A 15588-nucleotide genomic window follows, 5' to 3' on the forward strand; every position below is an offset into this window, starting at 1 on the left:
ACAGTGCAAGTATGTCAGACAGCACATACAAAGTCAAAACGTGTCATTTACATCAACTTAGCAAAGTTTGCTGTGTGAATAAATGTTTACTCGCAAGCGGGCATTATTACACAGATATGAACTAGTACTCAGGGCTCCACAGCTGAACACATGGTTGCCAAGTGTTCTCACAACAATCCTCCCCTTCTGTTAATCTGTCCATCCTTTCACTCCCACCCCAAACACAACTACAACACTAAAAATAAAACAAATCCAGGAGACAGGGATAAAGATCAACTTTAATTTATTCCTAAAGCTAAAAACACAATAAGTCACTGAAATGGTCAACATTGCTTTGAGACCCTCAAAACAACATTGCACTCTTTGATCATAACAAATTATTTTACACACTTTTAGTGATTTATGTTTTATGCCGTGTAATAAATAAGTGGTACAATGTGCTAAGCAAAGCGATCCTTTGGTTTTGTATTTTATATCTTAATCATTCTATCTAATCCCCTGGACATTGTAGGAGTTTCCGTGTTCAGCAAGTACATTACTTGTACATTGCAATTCACTGCAGTTTCATAAGCAGTTGGATATAAGTTAAGTTGGATATATTGTTATTTCATTGCTCCTAGTACTAAATGGATCTGTCCATGTTGACCTCTGGGCTAGAGGTCAGTGGATGCGTCGCCTTCTCTCCTGACACTGGTGTCTGATTGGCTGACAGCAGTCCTCCCACACTCCCACAGTACAGCAAGGAGCGCATCGGCCACTTCTGTCAGGACAGGAGACATGTTCAACTGTAGTTAGTCTGTATGCTTATAATAAATCCTAACAAATGATAGATTATTTCTATGACTACAATCTAAGTATTGATCCCTACTATATTTCTAATATTACGCGACAATTTACGTCTGATATTAATTGAACTTCTGGACATGAATTTATGACATGAAACACGAAGAGATAATGAGGAACAGATCAGGGTTATAAGCTATGATGACCAAGAAATGAAAACGATAAGCACCCAGCTAGTTTGATGTCACCAACCTTGACTGGGTGGAGGTAGCCTCCTGCCCTGGGGGGTAGTGGGAGTTCAGACAGAGGCCCTCCCTGATCCAGAGTCTCAGTAAGGTGGGCGATGTAGTCGGTGGCCAGGACCAGGACGTCCAGCTTGGAGAGCTTGGTGTCACGGGGGACGGAGGGCAGGGCTGCCTGCAGGCTGTGGAAGGCCTGACGGAGGTTACGCACACGGCTCCTCTCCCTGGCCGCGTTCTCTGGGGAGTGATGGGACTTCATGGCCCTGCTAGGCTGCACCCCATTAACACACCCAGACCTCATCTGGACCACGCAAGAGGGGAAGTGACACGTATACGATAACATGGTAAATAAGCTGTCACTTATATGGAGAAAGGAAATGAGAAAATAATGTTAGAACAATGAATTTCAAATGACAGATTTAAGTTGGTAGATAACATTAGAGTGCATAATAACATCTGTTTCCATACCACAAGATCTGACGTGTGAAGTTGATTTTAACATGAATATTTAACATGAAGGGTCTAAATATTGTGTAAATATTGACAATGAAGGAGTTTTAGTTATTCAGAAATAATAATTGTAGAGCTAATTAACATAAATAGAAGCAAGTATAGCTGAGATGACCTGTCTACTTTTCAATTACTTTTTCAATTACTATATCCCTGAAGTGCCCACTGCTCATCTTTATTCCCTCCAGATTATGTAGAGGTTTTACTTACCCACTTCTTAGGATCCCTACGTGTGGACTGTCTGTGTCCAGGCTGCGGTGTTCTCAGACTGAACTGGTTCTGTGAATACATCTTGGTCTGCTCTGCTGGAATGGACTTAGGATCCTCCAGCTGCTTTTCAGCCATGAATTCTTCAGGACCCCCAGCCACTCTAACGAAGACCAACCAGCCCCAAACAGATATCCAGCCACCCTAACGAAGACCAACAGAGACCCAGAGCTCGACTGCTCTTAACCGCAGCTACCCAGACCCTCTAACAATCTCCAATCACGGCTTCTCCGCTGTGCATCGTGGTCCTACATCCTCCCTCTCCAACCATCCCTCTTTCTCAGTGTCTCTTTCCCTCCCCTTCACATAACTGGTGAGGTAATGCGGGGATCTTCAAGCAGCCCTCATCTCCCCCGCCCCCCCACGCCTCCCCCGGGTGTGCTCTGCCAAGGGAAGCAGCCTCAGAGAGGTGGTGGGGCGTCCCAGGGCAGGATTCAGAGCTTGGAAAACACCAGGACCTGGCAGCAGCTGGAGGTACCTCTGGCCCCACCATGATGGACAACTAGGAGGATGGTACTGCACCTGGTACCATCATCATATTCTTTTTGTCATAAAACCTGGAATGTCCCATATATTGTAGGTGTGCCCAAGACATTAGCAGAAAAACAGTACACTAATTTATTTGAAATGTTTATTAATATGTATAGATCAGGATATTAGTGTCTGAAATGCAAAGTGCTATTCATGTAATGCTATAACATTGTAAATAACGTTGAGTAAATAAGAACAGAACCGGTGTTCAAAGTAAAATACATATCACCTGATATTTTATGCATCATTTGATAACCACTCGGGCATAGACTATGCCAGTAATCTGAACGAAGAACTGCCTGTGCTCTCCTCTTCAAAATTCAAGAACAACCTAAACAAAATTATCTTCTATTCACTCATCCATTGATCCATTCACAATTCCCTAACTAGAGAGTACGTTTTCTACACCACCTCATTTGCAGTAGGCATTGAGAGGCTTTACCAGGGTTGGGGTCAATTCTATTTCAATTCAGGAAGTACACTGAAATTCAATCTCGAATTCCAATTCTCTTCAATGCTTTTCAAGGAGTAAAATATGGAATTTGATTTACTTTCTGAATTGACTGGAATTGAAATGGAATTGACCACAACCCTGGGCTTTACTGTATTATATTAGCCTGGTCACAGACCAGACTGCACTGTTTGTGGTTGTCATGCCAAAACAGCACAAACTTATCTGGGACCTGGCTAGTATTATATGCTCATGGGTGTAAAACAGCCAGCTATGGCAGAGGTCTCTCTCTCTATGGGTTTATCTGGCACATTTCAGTGCTATCATAACACCAGTGCTAGCTGATCTAGCAACTGGTGCTGTTTGGTAAACAAGGAAGGCTGATGTGCGGACTAGAGGATCACTTCTTCCTCTTCTCCTGCATCTTGGTGAAGTTCTGGATGTCCTGGGCCATGAGTTCTGGCTCCTCCATGGCGGCGAAGTGTCCTCCTCGGGCCATGGGCGTGAAGGTCTTCAGCTCGCGGTACTTCTGCTGCACCCACAGCTTGGGGGTGTGCATCAGCTCGTTGGGGAAGCAGGCAAAACCGGTGGGCACGTGCACTGGCATCCTGGGTAAAGAGGAAGAGAAGAAGTATATTAGTTTACTGAAACATAAAATTGGTTTGAGTCCTCTCTACTTTAACATCATGACTTATCAGGACAAAGTTTTTTATGTTCTGAATGTGGAGTGCCTCATGCTAGCTAGACTTTTACATCACATACATACAGTAGATATTACAGCACATGCAGTAGATGTTACATTCCATAGCAACAGTCCTCTCACTTTGAGTGTGGCTGGTCAAGACCCTTGCTAAAGTTCTCCTTGTAGAAGCGCATGGAGGAGATGATGCAGCCAGACGTCCAGTAGATCATCACGTTGGTCAGCAGGTCATCCAGACTGAACTTCCTGCAAGGCAAGAGAGGAGCTAAAAAACAGAAGCCATAAACATGGCCATGGTAATTTGACAAAGAAGCCTTTGAATACTAATTAACTATGCTATTTTACACCAAAGGCTGTGGTTCAGGTCTAAGACGTTCTACCTCGTAAGTCCTCCGTCATCCAGGTTCCTGAAGTCATGGTCAGTCCAGGTGGAAAACTTCTCCAAGATATAAGCAGCAAGACCTACTGGAGAATCATTCAACCCTCGACCTGCAGGAAGAGAGCAGACACATATAGAACCAGATAAATGTTACAACATAGTTACTTATTCCTGGTCCTGGTCTATACAGAAGCAGCAATTAAAGCTGTGTGTAGCCCAGAACGCTTCCCCTTCAAAACTGGTTCCCTCTCTTACCCAGTGGTGTAAAGTACTTCAGTAAAAATACTAGAAAGTACTACTTAAGTCGTTTTTGGGGTACCTGTACTTTACTATTTATAGTTTTGACAACTTTTACTTTTACTCCTCTACATGCCCAAAGAAAATAATGTACTTTTTACTCCATACATTTTCCCTGACACCCAAAAGAACCCATTACATTTTGAATGTTTCGCAGGACAGGAAAATGGTCCAATTCACACACTTAAAGAGAAAATTCCTGGTCATCCCTACTGCATCTGATCTGAAGGACTCACTAAACACAAATGCTTTGTTGCAGTGTTCCCCTGGCTATCAGTACATTTCAAAAACAAAGAAATCGTGCCATTTGGTTTGCTTAATATAAGGAATTTGAAATGATTTATACTTTTATTTTTGATACTGAAGTACATTTTAGCAATTACATTTACGTTTGATATTTAAGTATATTTAAAACTAAATAGTTTTTGACATTTACTCAAGTAGAATTTTACTGGGTGACTTTCATTTTTACTTCAGTCATTTTCTATTAAGGTATCTTGACTTTTACTCAAGTATGAAAAGGGGGTACTTTTTCCACCACTGCTCTTACCCACAGTGTCAGGCTTGGTGGCCTGGATGTGCATGTATCCTGACTCCTTGACAGACTCCACCACTAGGTTCTGCACAACGGGGTAGATGCGCTGAATGTCGTGCTCATTGAAGCCAAACATCTTGGGGAAACGGCGGCCCAGCATTATAGACAGAACCATGGGCAGGCCCGGCTTGGAGGGGGGAGCAAAGTTGAGATGCAAGCCTTTGATTATTCTGGGGTGACAAAACCAGAGAGTCGAGATGTAGTACAGCACAGAATCTGAGTCAAACTGCGAGGCTTTCTGACTTCATATCATTCACAGATGACAACATCTGAATTAATAACAGTAGCTAATACAGTGCCTTCAGAAAGTATTCACACCCCATGACTTTTTCCACATTCTGTTATGTTGCAAAGTGGGATAAAAATTTATTTAATTGTCATTTTTGGTCAACGATCTAAAAATTGTGGTCAAAGTGGTAGAACAAATTCTAACATTTATAAAAAAATTGTGAAAAATAAAATGGCCATATATCTTGATTAGATACAGTGGGGCAAAAAAGTATTTAGTCAGCCACCAATTGTGCAAGTTCTCCCACTTAAAAAGATGAGAGAGGCCTGTAATTTTCATCATAGGCACACTTCAACTATAACAGACAAAATTAGAAATAATAATCCAGAAAATCACAATGTGGGATTTTTTATGAATTTATTTGCAAATTATGGTGGAAAATAAGTATTTGGTCAATAACAAAAGTTTCTCAATACTTTGTTATATACCCTTTGTTGGCAATGACAGAGGTCAAACGTTTTCTGTAAGTCTTCACGAGGTTTTCACACACTGTTGCTGGTATTTTGGCCCATTCCTCCATGCAGATCTCCTCTAGAGCAGTGATGTTTTGGGGCTGTTGCTGGGCAACACGGACTTTCAACTTCCTCCAAAGATTTTCTATGGGATTGAGATCTGGAGACTGGCTAGGCCACTCCAGGACCTTGAAATGCTTCTTACGAAGCCACTCCTTCATTGCCCGGGCGGTGTGTTTGGGATCATTGTCATGCTGAAAGACGCAGCCACGTTTCATCTTCAATGCCCTTGCTGATGGAAGGAGGTTTTCACTCAAAATCTCACGATACATGGCCCCATTCATTCTTTCCTTTACACGGATCAGTCGTCCTGGTCCCTTTGCAGAAAAACAGCCCCAAAGCATGATGTTTCCACCCCCATGCTTCACAGTAGGTATGGTGTTCTTTGGATGCAACTCTGCATTCTTTGTCCTCCAAACACGACGAGTTGAGTTTTTACCAAAAAGTAATATTTTGGTTTCATGTGACCATATGACATTCTCCCAATCTTCTTCTGGATCATCCAAATGCTCTCTAGCAAACTTCAGACGGGCCTGGACATGTACTGGCTTAAGCAGGGGGACACGTCTGGCACTGCAGGATTTGAGTCCCTGGCGGCGTAGTGTGTTACTGATGGTAGGCTCTGTTACTTTGGTCCCAGCTCTCTGCAGGTCATTCACTAGGTCCCCCCGTGTGGTTCTGAGATTTTTGCTCACCGTTCTTGTGATCATTTTGACCCCACAGGGTGAGATCTTGCGTGGAGCCCCAGATCGGGGGAGATTATCAATGGTCTTGTATGTCTTCCAGTTTCCTAATAATTGCTCTCACAGTTGATTACTTCAAACCAAGCAGCTTACCTATTGCAGATTCAGTCTTCCCAGCCTGGTGCAGGTCTACAATTTTGTTTCTGGTGTCCTTTGACAGCTCTTTGGTCTTGGCCATAGTGGAGTTTGGAGTGTGACTGTTTGAGGTTGTGGACAGGTGTCTTTTATACTGATAACAAGTTCAAACAGGTGCCATTAATACAGGTAACGAGTGGAGGACAGAGTAGCCTCTTAAAGAAGAAGTTACAGGTCTGTGAGAGCCAGAAATCTTGCTTGTTTGTAGGTGACCAAATACTTATTTTCCACCATAATTTGCAAATAAATTCATTAAAAATCCTACAATGTGATTTTCTGGATTTTTTTTCTCATTTTGTCTGTCATAGTTGAAGTGTACCTATGATGAAAATTACAGGCCTCTCTCATCTTTTTAAGTGGGAGAACTTGCACAATTGGTGGCTGACTAAATACTTTTTTGCCCCACTGTAAGTATTCACACCCCTGAGACAAAACATTTTAGAAAAACCATTGGCAGCAGAGTCTTTTTGGGTAAGTCTCTAAAAGCTTTGCACACCTGGATTGTACAATATTTGCCCATTATTCTTAAAATAAATGATAAACCTCTGTCATGTTGTTTCTTGATAATTACTAGAAAGACATTTTCAAGTCTTGCCATAGATTTTCAAGCAGATGTAAGTCAAAACTGTAATTAGGCCACTCAGGAACATTCAATGTCGTCATGGTAAGGAACTCTAATGTAGTTATTGTCCTGCTGAAAGGTAAATCGTCTCCCAGTGTCTGTTGGAAAGCAGACTGAGCCAGGTTTTCCTCTAGGATTTTGCTGGTGCATAGCCATATTCCATTTATTTTTTATCCTAAACAACTCCCTGGTCCCTGCCGATGACAAGCATACCCACCCATAACATGATGCTGCCACCACTGTGTTGTGTTGGATTTGCCCCAAACGTAACACCTTGTATTCAGGACAAAAAGTTTATTTCTTTGCCACATTTTTTGCAGTATTACTTAAGTTCCTTATTGCAAACAGGATGCATGTTTAGGAATATTGTATTGTGTACCAGTTTCCTTCTTTTCACTCTGTCATTTAGGTTAGTATTGTGGAGTAACTACAATTCTACTGATCCATCCTCAGTTCTCATATCACAACCATTAAAATCTGTAACTGTTTTAAAATCACCGTTGGCCTTGTTGAAATCCCTGAGCAGTTTTCTTCCTCCCCGGCAATTGAGCTTGGAAGGAAGCCTATATCTTTGTAGTGATCCAAACCCTAATTAATAACTTCACCATGCTCAAAGAGATATGCCATGTCTATTTTCACCCATCTACCAATAGGTTCCCTTCTTTGCGAGTCATTGAAAAACCTCCCTGATTTTGTACTTGAATTTGTGCTTGAAATTCACTACATAATTGAGGGAACTTACATATAATTATATGTGTGTGGTACAGAGATGGGTTAGTCATTAAAAATCACATTAACCACTATTATCGAACACTGAATGAGTTCTTACTTAAACTTAATATGTTATTTGTTAAGCACATTTTTACTCCTGAAATGATTTGTCATAACAAAGACGTTGAATACTTATCGACATGACATTTCAGCTTTCTATTTTTCTACAAACAAAATTCCACTTTGACATTATGGGGTATTGTGTGTAGACACAATCTCAATTTAATCCATTTTAAATTCAGGCTGTAACACAATGACATGGGGAAAAGGTGAAATGGTGAGAATACTTTCTGAAGGCACTGTAACTCATAAAACACGCCCACGCATTCTAAATACCCTAAATGAGGGATCAAACATAATATTGGCTATGTCTCCCATGGCCTAGGCTAAGATCTGGCCATATCTCTGTGTGTTTGTCTGTCTTACTTGGGCTCCAGCTGGGCCATGTTGGTGGTGACGATCCATCCCCAGTCTCCTCCATGAGCATAGAACTGTTGGAAACCTAGTCTCTTCATCAGCTTGTGGAACACACGAGCCGCACAAACCGAGTCAAAACCTGAAACATAAAAATAATCATTCATTAGGGAAAACTAATACTAAGTCACCTGATATATGGTTCATCTTGCAGACACTCTTTTTTAGATTCAAAGGGCTAGGCATTTGTGACCCTTGACCCCAGCCAGGCTTCTAACCGATTACCTTTCTTATGTGGAGCCTCAGAGAAGCAGTACCCAGGGATGGAGGGACAGACCACCTCAAACACGATGTCATCTGGGTTGGAGGGTTGAGTCAGGAGGGGTATCATCCTGTAGAACTCGTAGAAAGAGCCTGGCCAGCCATGCACCATGAGCAGAGGCACAGCAGTCACGCCCTCAGGGAGGTTCTTGGGCCGCACATGGACGTAGTGCACGTCAATGCCTGATACATGGGTCAGAGGATGCTTGAATGAACCATGAACCAAGTCCTTTCCTGGACTCAAATTATTATAATTTTTTATGCAAGGTTTGACATTGACTTAAAGTTGCGTAGTATTTATTGGCAGCCAATAGATCTGCTTGCTCAGTTTCGTCTTGTTCTAAATGTCAACTGATTGGCACATCATTGATCAATCTCTACCCACCATCTCACCTTCGATGTTGGTTTTGTAATGTGGGTATTTGTTCAGTTGATCCACCTGTCTCCTCCAGTCAAAATCATGTCTCCAGTAGGAGACCACGTTCTGCAGATACTGGGAGTTGAAGCCGTAGGTGAACTGGCTATCCTCTAGAGAAGGGAAGGATCGGGTCTGGTCTATTCTCCTGTACAGGTCCTGGGGGGAGAAATATGAGGTTCAACTAATCAACAACTAAACACTGTTGCATAAGCCTTAAATCTCGGAGAGCAAGTTTGGCTCTCCTCTAGGCCCATAATCCCTCTGCGCAATCTCACCTCCAACTCCTCCTTATCCGTCCGGACTGTGTACGGGCGAATGCTGACATCTTCTTCCCTGTCTGGGGGAATCCCCTCCCCCCACCAGCCATCCTCACTCTTCAGCTGAGGCCTCTTACTCCTCTGTACCAGAAAGTAGATCACTCCTCCCACCACCAGGGCTAACATAACCTCTGTAAACATGGTGCTTTCTAGGTGAACCGGAAAACCAAATCAGGGATAGCAGACGTTACAATCGATGCCCTTTATAATGGCATTCATGATCCTTATACAGTACCAGTCAAAAGTTTGGACACACCTACTCATTCCAGGGTTTTTCTTTATTTTTACTAATTTCTACATTGTAGAATAATAGTGAAGACATCAAAACTATGAAATAATACATATGGAATCATGTAGTAATCAAAAGTGTTAAACAAACAGATTCTTCAAAGTAGCCACCCATGACAGCTTTGCACACTCTTGGCATTCTCTCAACCAGCTTCATGAGGTAGTCACCTGGAATGCATTTCAATTAACAGGTGTGCCTTGATCAAAGTTAATTTGTGGAATTTATTTCCTTCTTAAATACCTTCTTAATGTTTGAGCCAATCAGTTGTGTTGTGACAAGGTAAGGGTGATATACAGAAGATAGCCCTATGTGGTAAAAGACCAAGTCCATATTATGGCAAGAACAGTTCAAGTAAGCAAAGAGAAACGACAGTCCATTATTAAGTTAAAACATGAATGTCAGTCAATCGGAAAAATGTTAAGAACTTTGAACGTTTCTTCAAGTGCAGTCACAAAAACCATCAAGCACTATGATGAAACTGGCTCTCATGAGGTCCGCCACAGGAAAGGAAGACCCAGAGCTACCTCTGCTGCAGGAAATAAGTTCATTAGTTTCCAGCCTCAGAAATTGCAGCCCAAATAAATGCTTCACAGAGTTCAAGTAACAGACACATCTCATCATCAACTGTTCAGAGGAGACTGCGTGAATCAGGCCTTCATGGTCGAATTGCTGCAATGAAACCATGACTAAAGGACACCAATAAGCAGAAGAAACATGAGCAATGACCAGTGGAAATATGTCCTTTGGTCTGATGACTACAAATTTGAGATTTTTGGTTCCAACCATTGTGTATTTGTGAGACACAGAGTTGGTGAACGGATTATCTCCGCATGTGTGGTTCCAACCATGAAGCATGGAGGAGGACCTGTGATGGTGTGGGGGTGCATTGCTGGTGACACTGTCAGTGATTTATTTAGAATTCAAGGCACACTTAACCAGCATGGCTACCACAGCATTCTGCAGCGATGTGCCATCCCATCTGGTTTGCGCTTAGTGGGACTATCATTTGTTAATCAACAGGACACCTCCAGGCTGTGTAAGGGCTATTTGACCAAGGAGAATGATGGAGTGCTGCATCAGATGACCTGGGCTCCACAATCACCCGACCTTAACCCAATTGAGATGGTTTGGGATGAGTTGGACCGAAGAGTGAAGGAAAAGCAGCTAACTAGTGCTCAGCATATGTGGGAACTCCTTCAAGACTGTTGGAAAAGCATTTTAGGTGAAGCTGGTTAAGAGAATGCAAAGCTGACATCGAGGCAAAAGGTGGCTATTTGAAGAATCTAAAATAGATTTTGATTCATTCAACTTTTTTTGGTTACTACCTAATTCCATATGTGTTATTTCATAGTTTTGATGTCTTCACTATTATTCTACAATGTTGAAAATAGTAAAACCCTTGAATGAGTAGATGTGTCCACACTTTTGACTGGTACTGTATGTAAATGCTTAGTAGTGAGTGAATTAATAGTTTTTGTTAGTAGGATACATGTGTTGCATGTGGTTTACATTAGAAAAAGAATCAGCAATACCCGAAATGTATGGTTACAAGCACTAGATTTACACAGACACACAAGTCTACTTGACTGTTTTGCAGAAAATGTGAAAAATAGAACAAAGTAGCACTGTTGTTGCACAGAACTCCTTTCTGAAAGGATTAGGTAAAGAATGGAGTGGACAAGGCCCCATAGTCACAATTCATGGTGGCCAAAATGCATGACAAAGCATTTCTCTGGCCGGCCTCTGATACCACAACAACTTTCATCAAGAATTTAGAAACATACCAATCCGATTTCTTTGTGAGTATCTCTTTATTGATATACTTACAACTGACATAATTTTCTGTCAGGTGAAAAACAAGTTATCCATATTTATTCATACAGCAATTCTGAAAATAAATGTTTCCCTTTGGATCTTGTGATTACAAAGTATAAAATGAAAGTACTGAGGCCTGGAATTTCCCTCCATGAGGACAAAACAAGCTTTTTTTCTGGAACAAGCAGATGGCAACCCGCAAAAACAGGCCTGGTATGAAATATTACATCAGTCCTGACAATTAATTTGATGTTTCTATATTTCAGATAACAGTTATATAAACCTACAATGGATAGGCTACAAAGTTTTAACCTACTAGAAATATAGATGGATGCTGCTTTTCCAAAATTGTTAACAAATCACCCAAAAATGTACAATTATTATTTTATGAAAAATATTCTAGCCTTCCAGTTCTATTGATAGACCTGACCGTCATCTCATCACAACAATCCAAAATTCATAGCTTTCAATTGGATCAACTTGCAACAATATTTTATTATCCTACATTCCATAGGTATGAGGAAATATCGATTAATACATTATCGATAAGAAATATTAAACAACAATACTTTTGGAGCTATTATTTTTGATTGTATTACTTGCTAGAGGAGTTCATCTCACCTGCTGCTGGTTCGTTGTTCCACAAAATGCAATGACAATTCTGCCCTCTGCCACAGTTGTGTCGAAATGGAGACCAGTGATTCATGGGAAATGTAGTTCTTGTCTACTGGATAAAGATGTCCTCTAGTGATTTTTGAACTTTTCCTGTTGAAAAGTGATATCCCAAGTATAAATACAGTAAAGTATATGCACTAAAGGGCTTTTTTTTGTGCAAAAGTGTTTATTTAGACACAACTGCAAACTTTGAGTAGTGCATGCAAGGAGTTGGTTTGATAGAAAGTCTCGATGCCATTGGTCTCTCCCCTTGCTTGAGGAACAATAGAGGCGCAATAAAGAACACGAGTAAAGTCCCATCCCCCACCCCGTGCCATTTTTTACTTACCTGGACCACCTATTGAGATGTTTCTTTTGTTAAGAAAATCAGGCATTAAATGAGGTGAAAATGAGACTGGATTTCTACTTTAAGACGCAAATGTGCAAACATGATGAACAAACGCATAAGAGAATGAAAAGATGCTTCTCCAAGCATGGTGCTGACCTGGTCTGAGGAGAAGTTATTTTCAAATCAATGGAGGGTGTCAGAAAAATCAGGCATTCTTGATTATTAATAGGGAACATTTGAAAACACTCAGCCACTGTGTGCTTAGTATGGTAGCTTGAACAAAAGCAATATGGGGAGATATTGAAATGGAATCATACAATGCTTTAAAACAAAATCTTTGAGTTATTGAGAGATGTTGGCTGTTATGAGGGTATATAAACATTTATTGAGTAACGCAATTATTTTGAGAGTTGACTAAATTACATTGGAGGCATGTTTCTTCCACTAAAATAGCATGTGCGAATATCAAAAAGGTCATGCTTCATTCATGTTCACTTAAACATGTTCATGAACGTTTTCAGATGTGAAAAAAAACATACATAAATAGACATGCGTCTCTCCCATCTGTTTTTAGTCCATCTTAAAACTGAAAATAAATAAAAGCTCTTTTAAAAGAGGTTCAGCAAATCCCTCTTTAGAGCAGCGAAGGATATGCTCTCCATTTTCATTTTTGATTTCCCCTCTCATGATCCAATGTCGTCATTCCAGCTCCGTTCTCTTCCGTTTGTGCTATTGACACCACAGTCTAGACTCAAAGAAGAGTTAATACAACTATGTGTAAGGGTGTTCAGTCCATTTCCATGGCACCACTTTCCTTGGACACCATAAGCCTCATCAGTTTGCCATGCAGTTTCTCTATCTTCTTCACGTCCTGGGCCTGGTCCGTCTTGTATTGTAAACACTGCAATGGAATATGAGAAGGAATTGTGGATTAGGTAGAGGAAAACAGAAGAATAGTTCACAACAGGAGGCCAAAATTATTTGTAAAAAAAACAACCTACATGTCAACAAAGTCTTGCAAGCAACAGATTAGTGTAGCTATGTAGGATATGACAATAGTATCTTCTGATTGGGGGAGTTTAATTAAGAGCCTTGATGCTCGCTCTAAACATGTTTAAAAGGAAGACTGACGCCACAAACATGTTGTCAATGAAAAATACTGTCAGCTGTAACTGTGTTAAAACCAGTTGACAGTGTACAGTAAAGTGTGTATTTTGCATTTGTGAAATTATGTTGTGATATGAAAGTAGAGGGATTCATGTTTTTAGAACCGTACCACAATTGAGAATCGAATCAGGTTTAGGTGGGAGTATTTGGACGTTTTGGCTCCAGAGCATGTAAGATCCCTAGACTAGGAGTTACATCTGGCTCCCTTAGTCCACTATTGGGCTATGTAGAATACAAACAGATGTGCAAAATCTGAGCAAAGGGAGCAGAGTGTCTTCTCTTGAACTTACCACTGCATCATCGGTGACTTTGATGCAAAGGTTACCATCACAGTGTCTGTATTTGAGAACCACCCTGACCTGTATCAAAAGGAGAGAGAAGAAAGCACAAACATAACTGAAAACGCTTAGCCCATTTATTGAAATAGGCAACAGCCATAGCTGCATACATGCATTACACCATGGTTGATTATCTTCATGATGCTCACACATATTTCAAAAGTTGACTAGCATTAGTCAGGCAGTCGTTTTCCTTCCAATTCACATTTGCCAGCATATGTAACGTTAACTACTGTTAACAGCTGGTTGCATTGCTTTTAAAAACGGCTAACAAACTAGCTAGCTATCCTGCACCTAGACTCCATCCCTCTAACAGCGATAGTTATTATTGGCTACACATCTATTTGTGCTGTAAAATAACCATTTCTTAATACATTGTGCTCGCTAGCTAACGTTAGCTATCAAGATTTCAAGCTTGCTCTCAACAGAAAAATGTCGTAGATAGCTAGCTACCTTCATTGGATCTGTCAAATATAGTTTTTCTGCTGCACGAGCGAACTCTTCCCATGTTTGATAATAAGGCATAATCCGTGTGAATAAGAACTAAAATCTAAGAGAAAAACTGGTTAAATTGGCCTGTGAGATTTACAAGCTAACTTCTTAAAAACCACATCAGCGAACCACCAGACAGAAAAGACCGATGTATACAAAAGTCTGTGATTGGACGAGTGCTGTGCTGACCAATCACAGAGCACAATACTGTGGAGTTCAAGGTACGTCGTAATTTTAGCAAAGATTATATTTAGCTACGAGACATAATACTCCTCCAGAGAGAAACCCACAATCTTTGCTATTCAACTACGGCGGACTTCACACATCAGCCAGTAGGTGGCAGAAAGAAGCAGTTTACGGTATGTTTTTTCAAGAGCGCAAGAGAGAGCTTTCATTAGAAGAAAGTGAACGGAACAGAAATTAATAGAATTCGTTTTCATTCTTCTTGACAAAATTCTTATTCTTAACAGAATAAAACACAGTATAAGAAATTCAACTCAATATTTCAATATTTATTTCCACTTTTAATTAAATAATGGCCCGTTTGACAACAAACCAAAGAGATTTGACAAACAAGAGCAGTCCATAGACCTATATGATTATTGAGTTATTTTTATTTTTTATATACACTGCTCAAAAAAATAAAGGGAACACTAAAATAACACATCCTAGATCTGAATGAATGAAATATTCTTATTAAATACTTTTTTCTTTACATAGTTGAATGTGCTGACAACAAAATCACACAAAAATTATCAATGGAAATCAAATTTATCAACCCATGGAGGTCTGGATTTGGAGTCACACTCAAAGTGGAAAACCACACTACAGGCTGATCCAACTTTGATGTAATGTCCTTAAAACAAGTCAAAATGAGGCTCAGTAGTGCACCACAAACAAGCCTTGGTGGATTTACCATTAGGAAGAAGACGCCATTGCCTCAGGCCACACATCATCAAGGAACCTTATGAGCTGGGCATAATATATGTTTTACTAAATGTATCTGCTTGAGCCCCCCCCCCCCATGCTCCACTCGAGTCATAGTAAATAAATAAATCCCCATCAAAGTCTGTCTGTTTAAGGTAAATATATCTGTTTTTCATGGGTTGTGTGACTTCCACGTGCCTGTAGGACCTCCCTACAACACCTGGGCATGCTCCTGATGAGGTGGCGGATGGTCTCCTGAG

At 40.7% G+C, this 15588-nt stretch overlaps 3 protein-coding genes across 4 annotated transcripts; all 3 read right to left on the minus strand.

Annotated features, from left to right (window-relative positions):
- Positions 1 to 266: 266 nt before the first annotated feature.
- LOC115107313 (transcription factor 24-like) lies at positions 267 to 2107 on the minus strand. The gene is made up of 3 exons (XM_029630710.2): positions 1746 to 2107; positions 1036 to 1326; positions 267 to 760 (listed from the first exon to the last, which is right to left on the minus strand). Exons 1-3 carry the CDS (start codon positions 1878 to 1880, stop codon positions 623 to 625), a joined length of 564 nt encoding a protein of 187 aa, XP_029486570.1. The 5' UTR covers positions 1881 to 2107; the 3' UTR covers positions 267 to 622.
- A 318-nt stretch (positions 2108 to 2425) lies between these two features.
- LOC115107806 (epoxide hydrolase 1-like) lies at positions 2426 to 12664 on the minus strand. 2 transcript variants are annotated; one of them, XM_065008800.1, is made up of 9 exons: positions 12023 to 12664; positions 9256 to 9428; positions 8956 to 9136; positions 8527 to 8745; positions 8254 to 8383; positions 4711 to 4925; positions 3865 to 3973; positions 3608 to 3730; positions 2426 to 3392 (listed from the first exon to the last, which is right to left on the minus strand). In XM_065008800.1, the coding sequence occupies exons 1-9, from the start codon at positions 12105 to 12107 to the stop codon at positions 3185 to 3187; spliced, it is 1443 nt and encodes a 480-aa protein (XP_064864872.1). In that variant the 5' UTR covers positions 12108 to 12664; the 3' UTR covers positions 2426 to 3184. The 2 variants fall into 2 exon arrangements, with proteins under 2 accessions (XP_064864872.1, XP_029487322.1); XM_029631462.2 differs by having other exon boundaries at positions 9256 to 9446.
- Positions 12665 to 12766: 102 nt separating this feature from the next.
- Positions 12767 to 14560, minus strand: srp9 (signal recognition particle 9). The gene is made up of 3 exons (XM_029631463.2): positions 14363 to 14560; positions 13862 to 13930; positions 12767 to 13305 (listed from the first exon to the last, which is right to left on the minus strand). Exons 1-3 carry the CDS (start codon positions 14432 to 14434, stop codon positions 13192 to 13194), a joined length of 255 nt encoding a protein of 84 aa, XP_029487323.1. The 5' UTR covers positions 14435 to 14560; the 3' UTR covers positions 12767 to 13191.
- Between the last annotated feature and the right edge of the window lie 1028 nt (positions 14561 to 15588).

This window comes from Oncorhynchus nerka, linkage group LG24 (assembly GCF_034236695.1).
Source record: "Oncorhynchus nerka isolate Pitt River linkage group LG24, Oner_Uvic_2.0, whole genome shotgun sequence".
NCBI lineage: Eukaryota > Metazoa > Chordata > Actinopteri > Salmoniformes > Salmonidae > Oncorhynchus > Oncorhynchus nerka.

What these genes read in the sequence shown, in the direction of transcription:
- LOC115107313 (XM_029630710.2), bottom strand. Translation starts at nt 1,880, where the DNA reads ATGGCTGAAAAGCAGCTGGAGGATCCTAAGTCCATTCCAGCAGAGCAG. An exon ending in GTAGGGATCCTAAGAAGTGG is followed by an intron (nt 1,327 to 1,745) that starts GTAAGTAAAACC and finishes TGCGTGGTCCAG; the next exon opens with ATGAGGTCTGGGTGTGTTAA. An exon ending in GCTACCTCCACCCAGTCAAG is followed by an intron (nt 761 to 1,035) that starts GTTGGTGACATC and finishes CTGTCCTGACAG; the next exon opens with AAGTGGCCGATGCGCTCCTT.
- LOC115107806 (XM_029631462.2), bottom strand. Translation starts at nt 12,107, where the DNA reads ATGAATCACTGGTCTCCATTTCGACACAACTGTGGCAGAGGGCAGAAT. An exon ending in CGGATAAGGAGGAGTTGGAG is followed by an intron (nt 9,137 to 9,255) that starts GTGAGATTGCGC and finishes TTCTCCCCCCAG; the next exon opens with GACCTGTACAGGAGAATAGA. An exon ending in TTACAAAACCAACATCGAAG is followed by an intron (nt 8,746 to 8,955) that starts GTGAGATGGTGG and finishes CCCATGTATCAG; the next exon opens with GCATTGACGTGCACTACGTC.
- srp9 (XM_029631463.2), bottom strand. Translation starts at nt 14,434, where the DNA reads ATGCCTTATTATCAAACATGGGAAGAGTTCGCTCGTGCAGCAGAAAAA. An exon ending in ATTTGACAGATCCAATGAAG is followed by an intron (nt 13,931 to 14,362) that starts GTAGCTAGCTAT and finishes CTTTTGATACAG; the next exon opens with GTCAGGGTGGTTCTCAAATA. An exon ending in AAGTCACCGATGATGCAGTG is followed by an intron (nt 13,306 to 13,861) that starts GTAAGTTCAAGA and finishes ATTCCATTGCAG; the next exon opens with TGTTTACAATACAAGACGGA.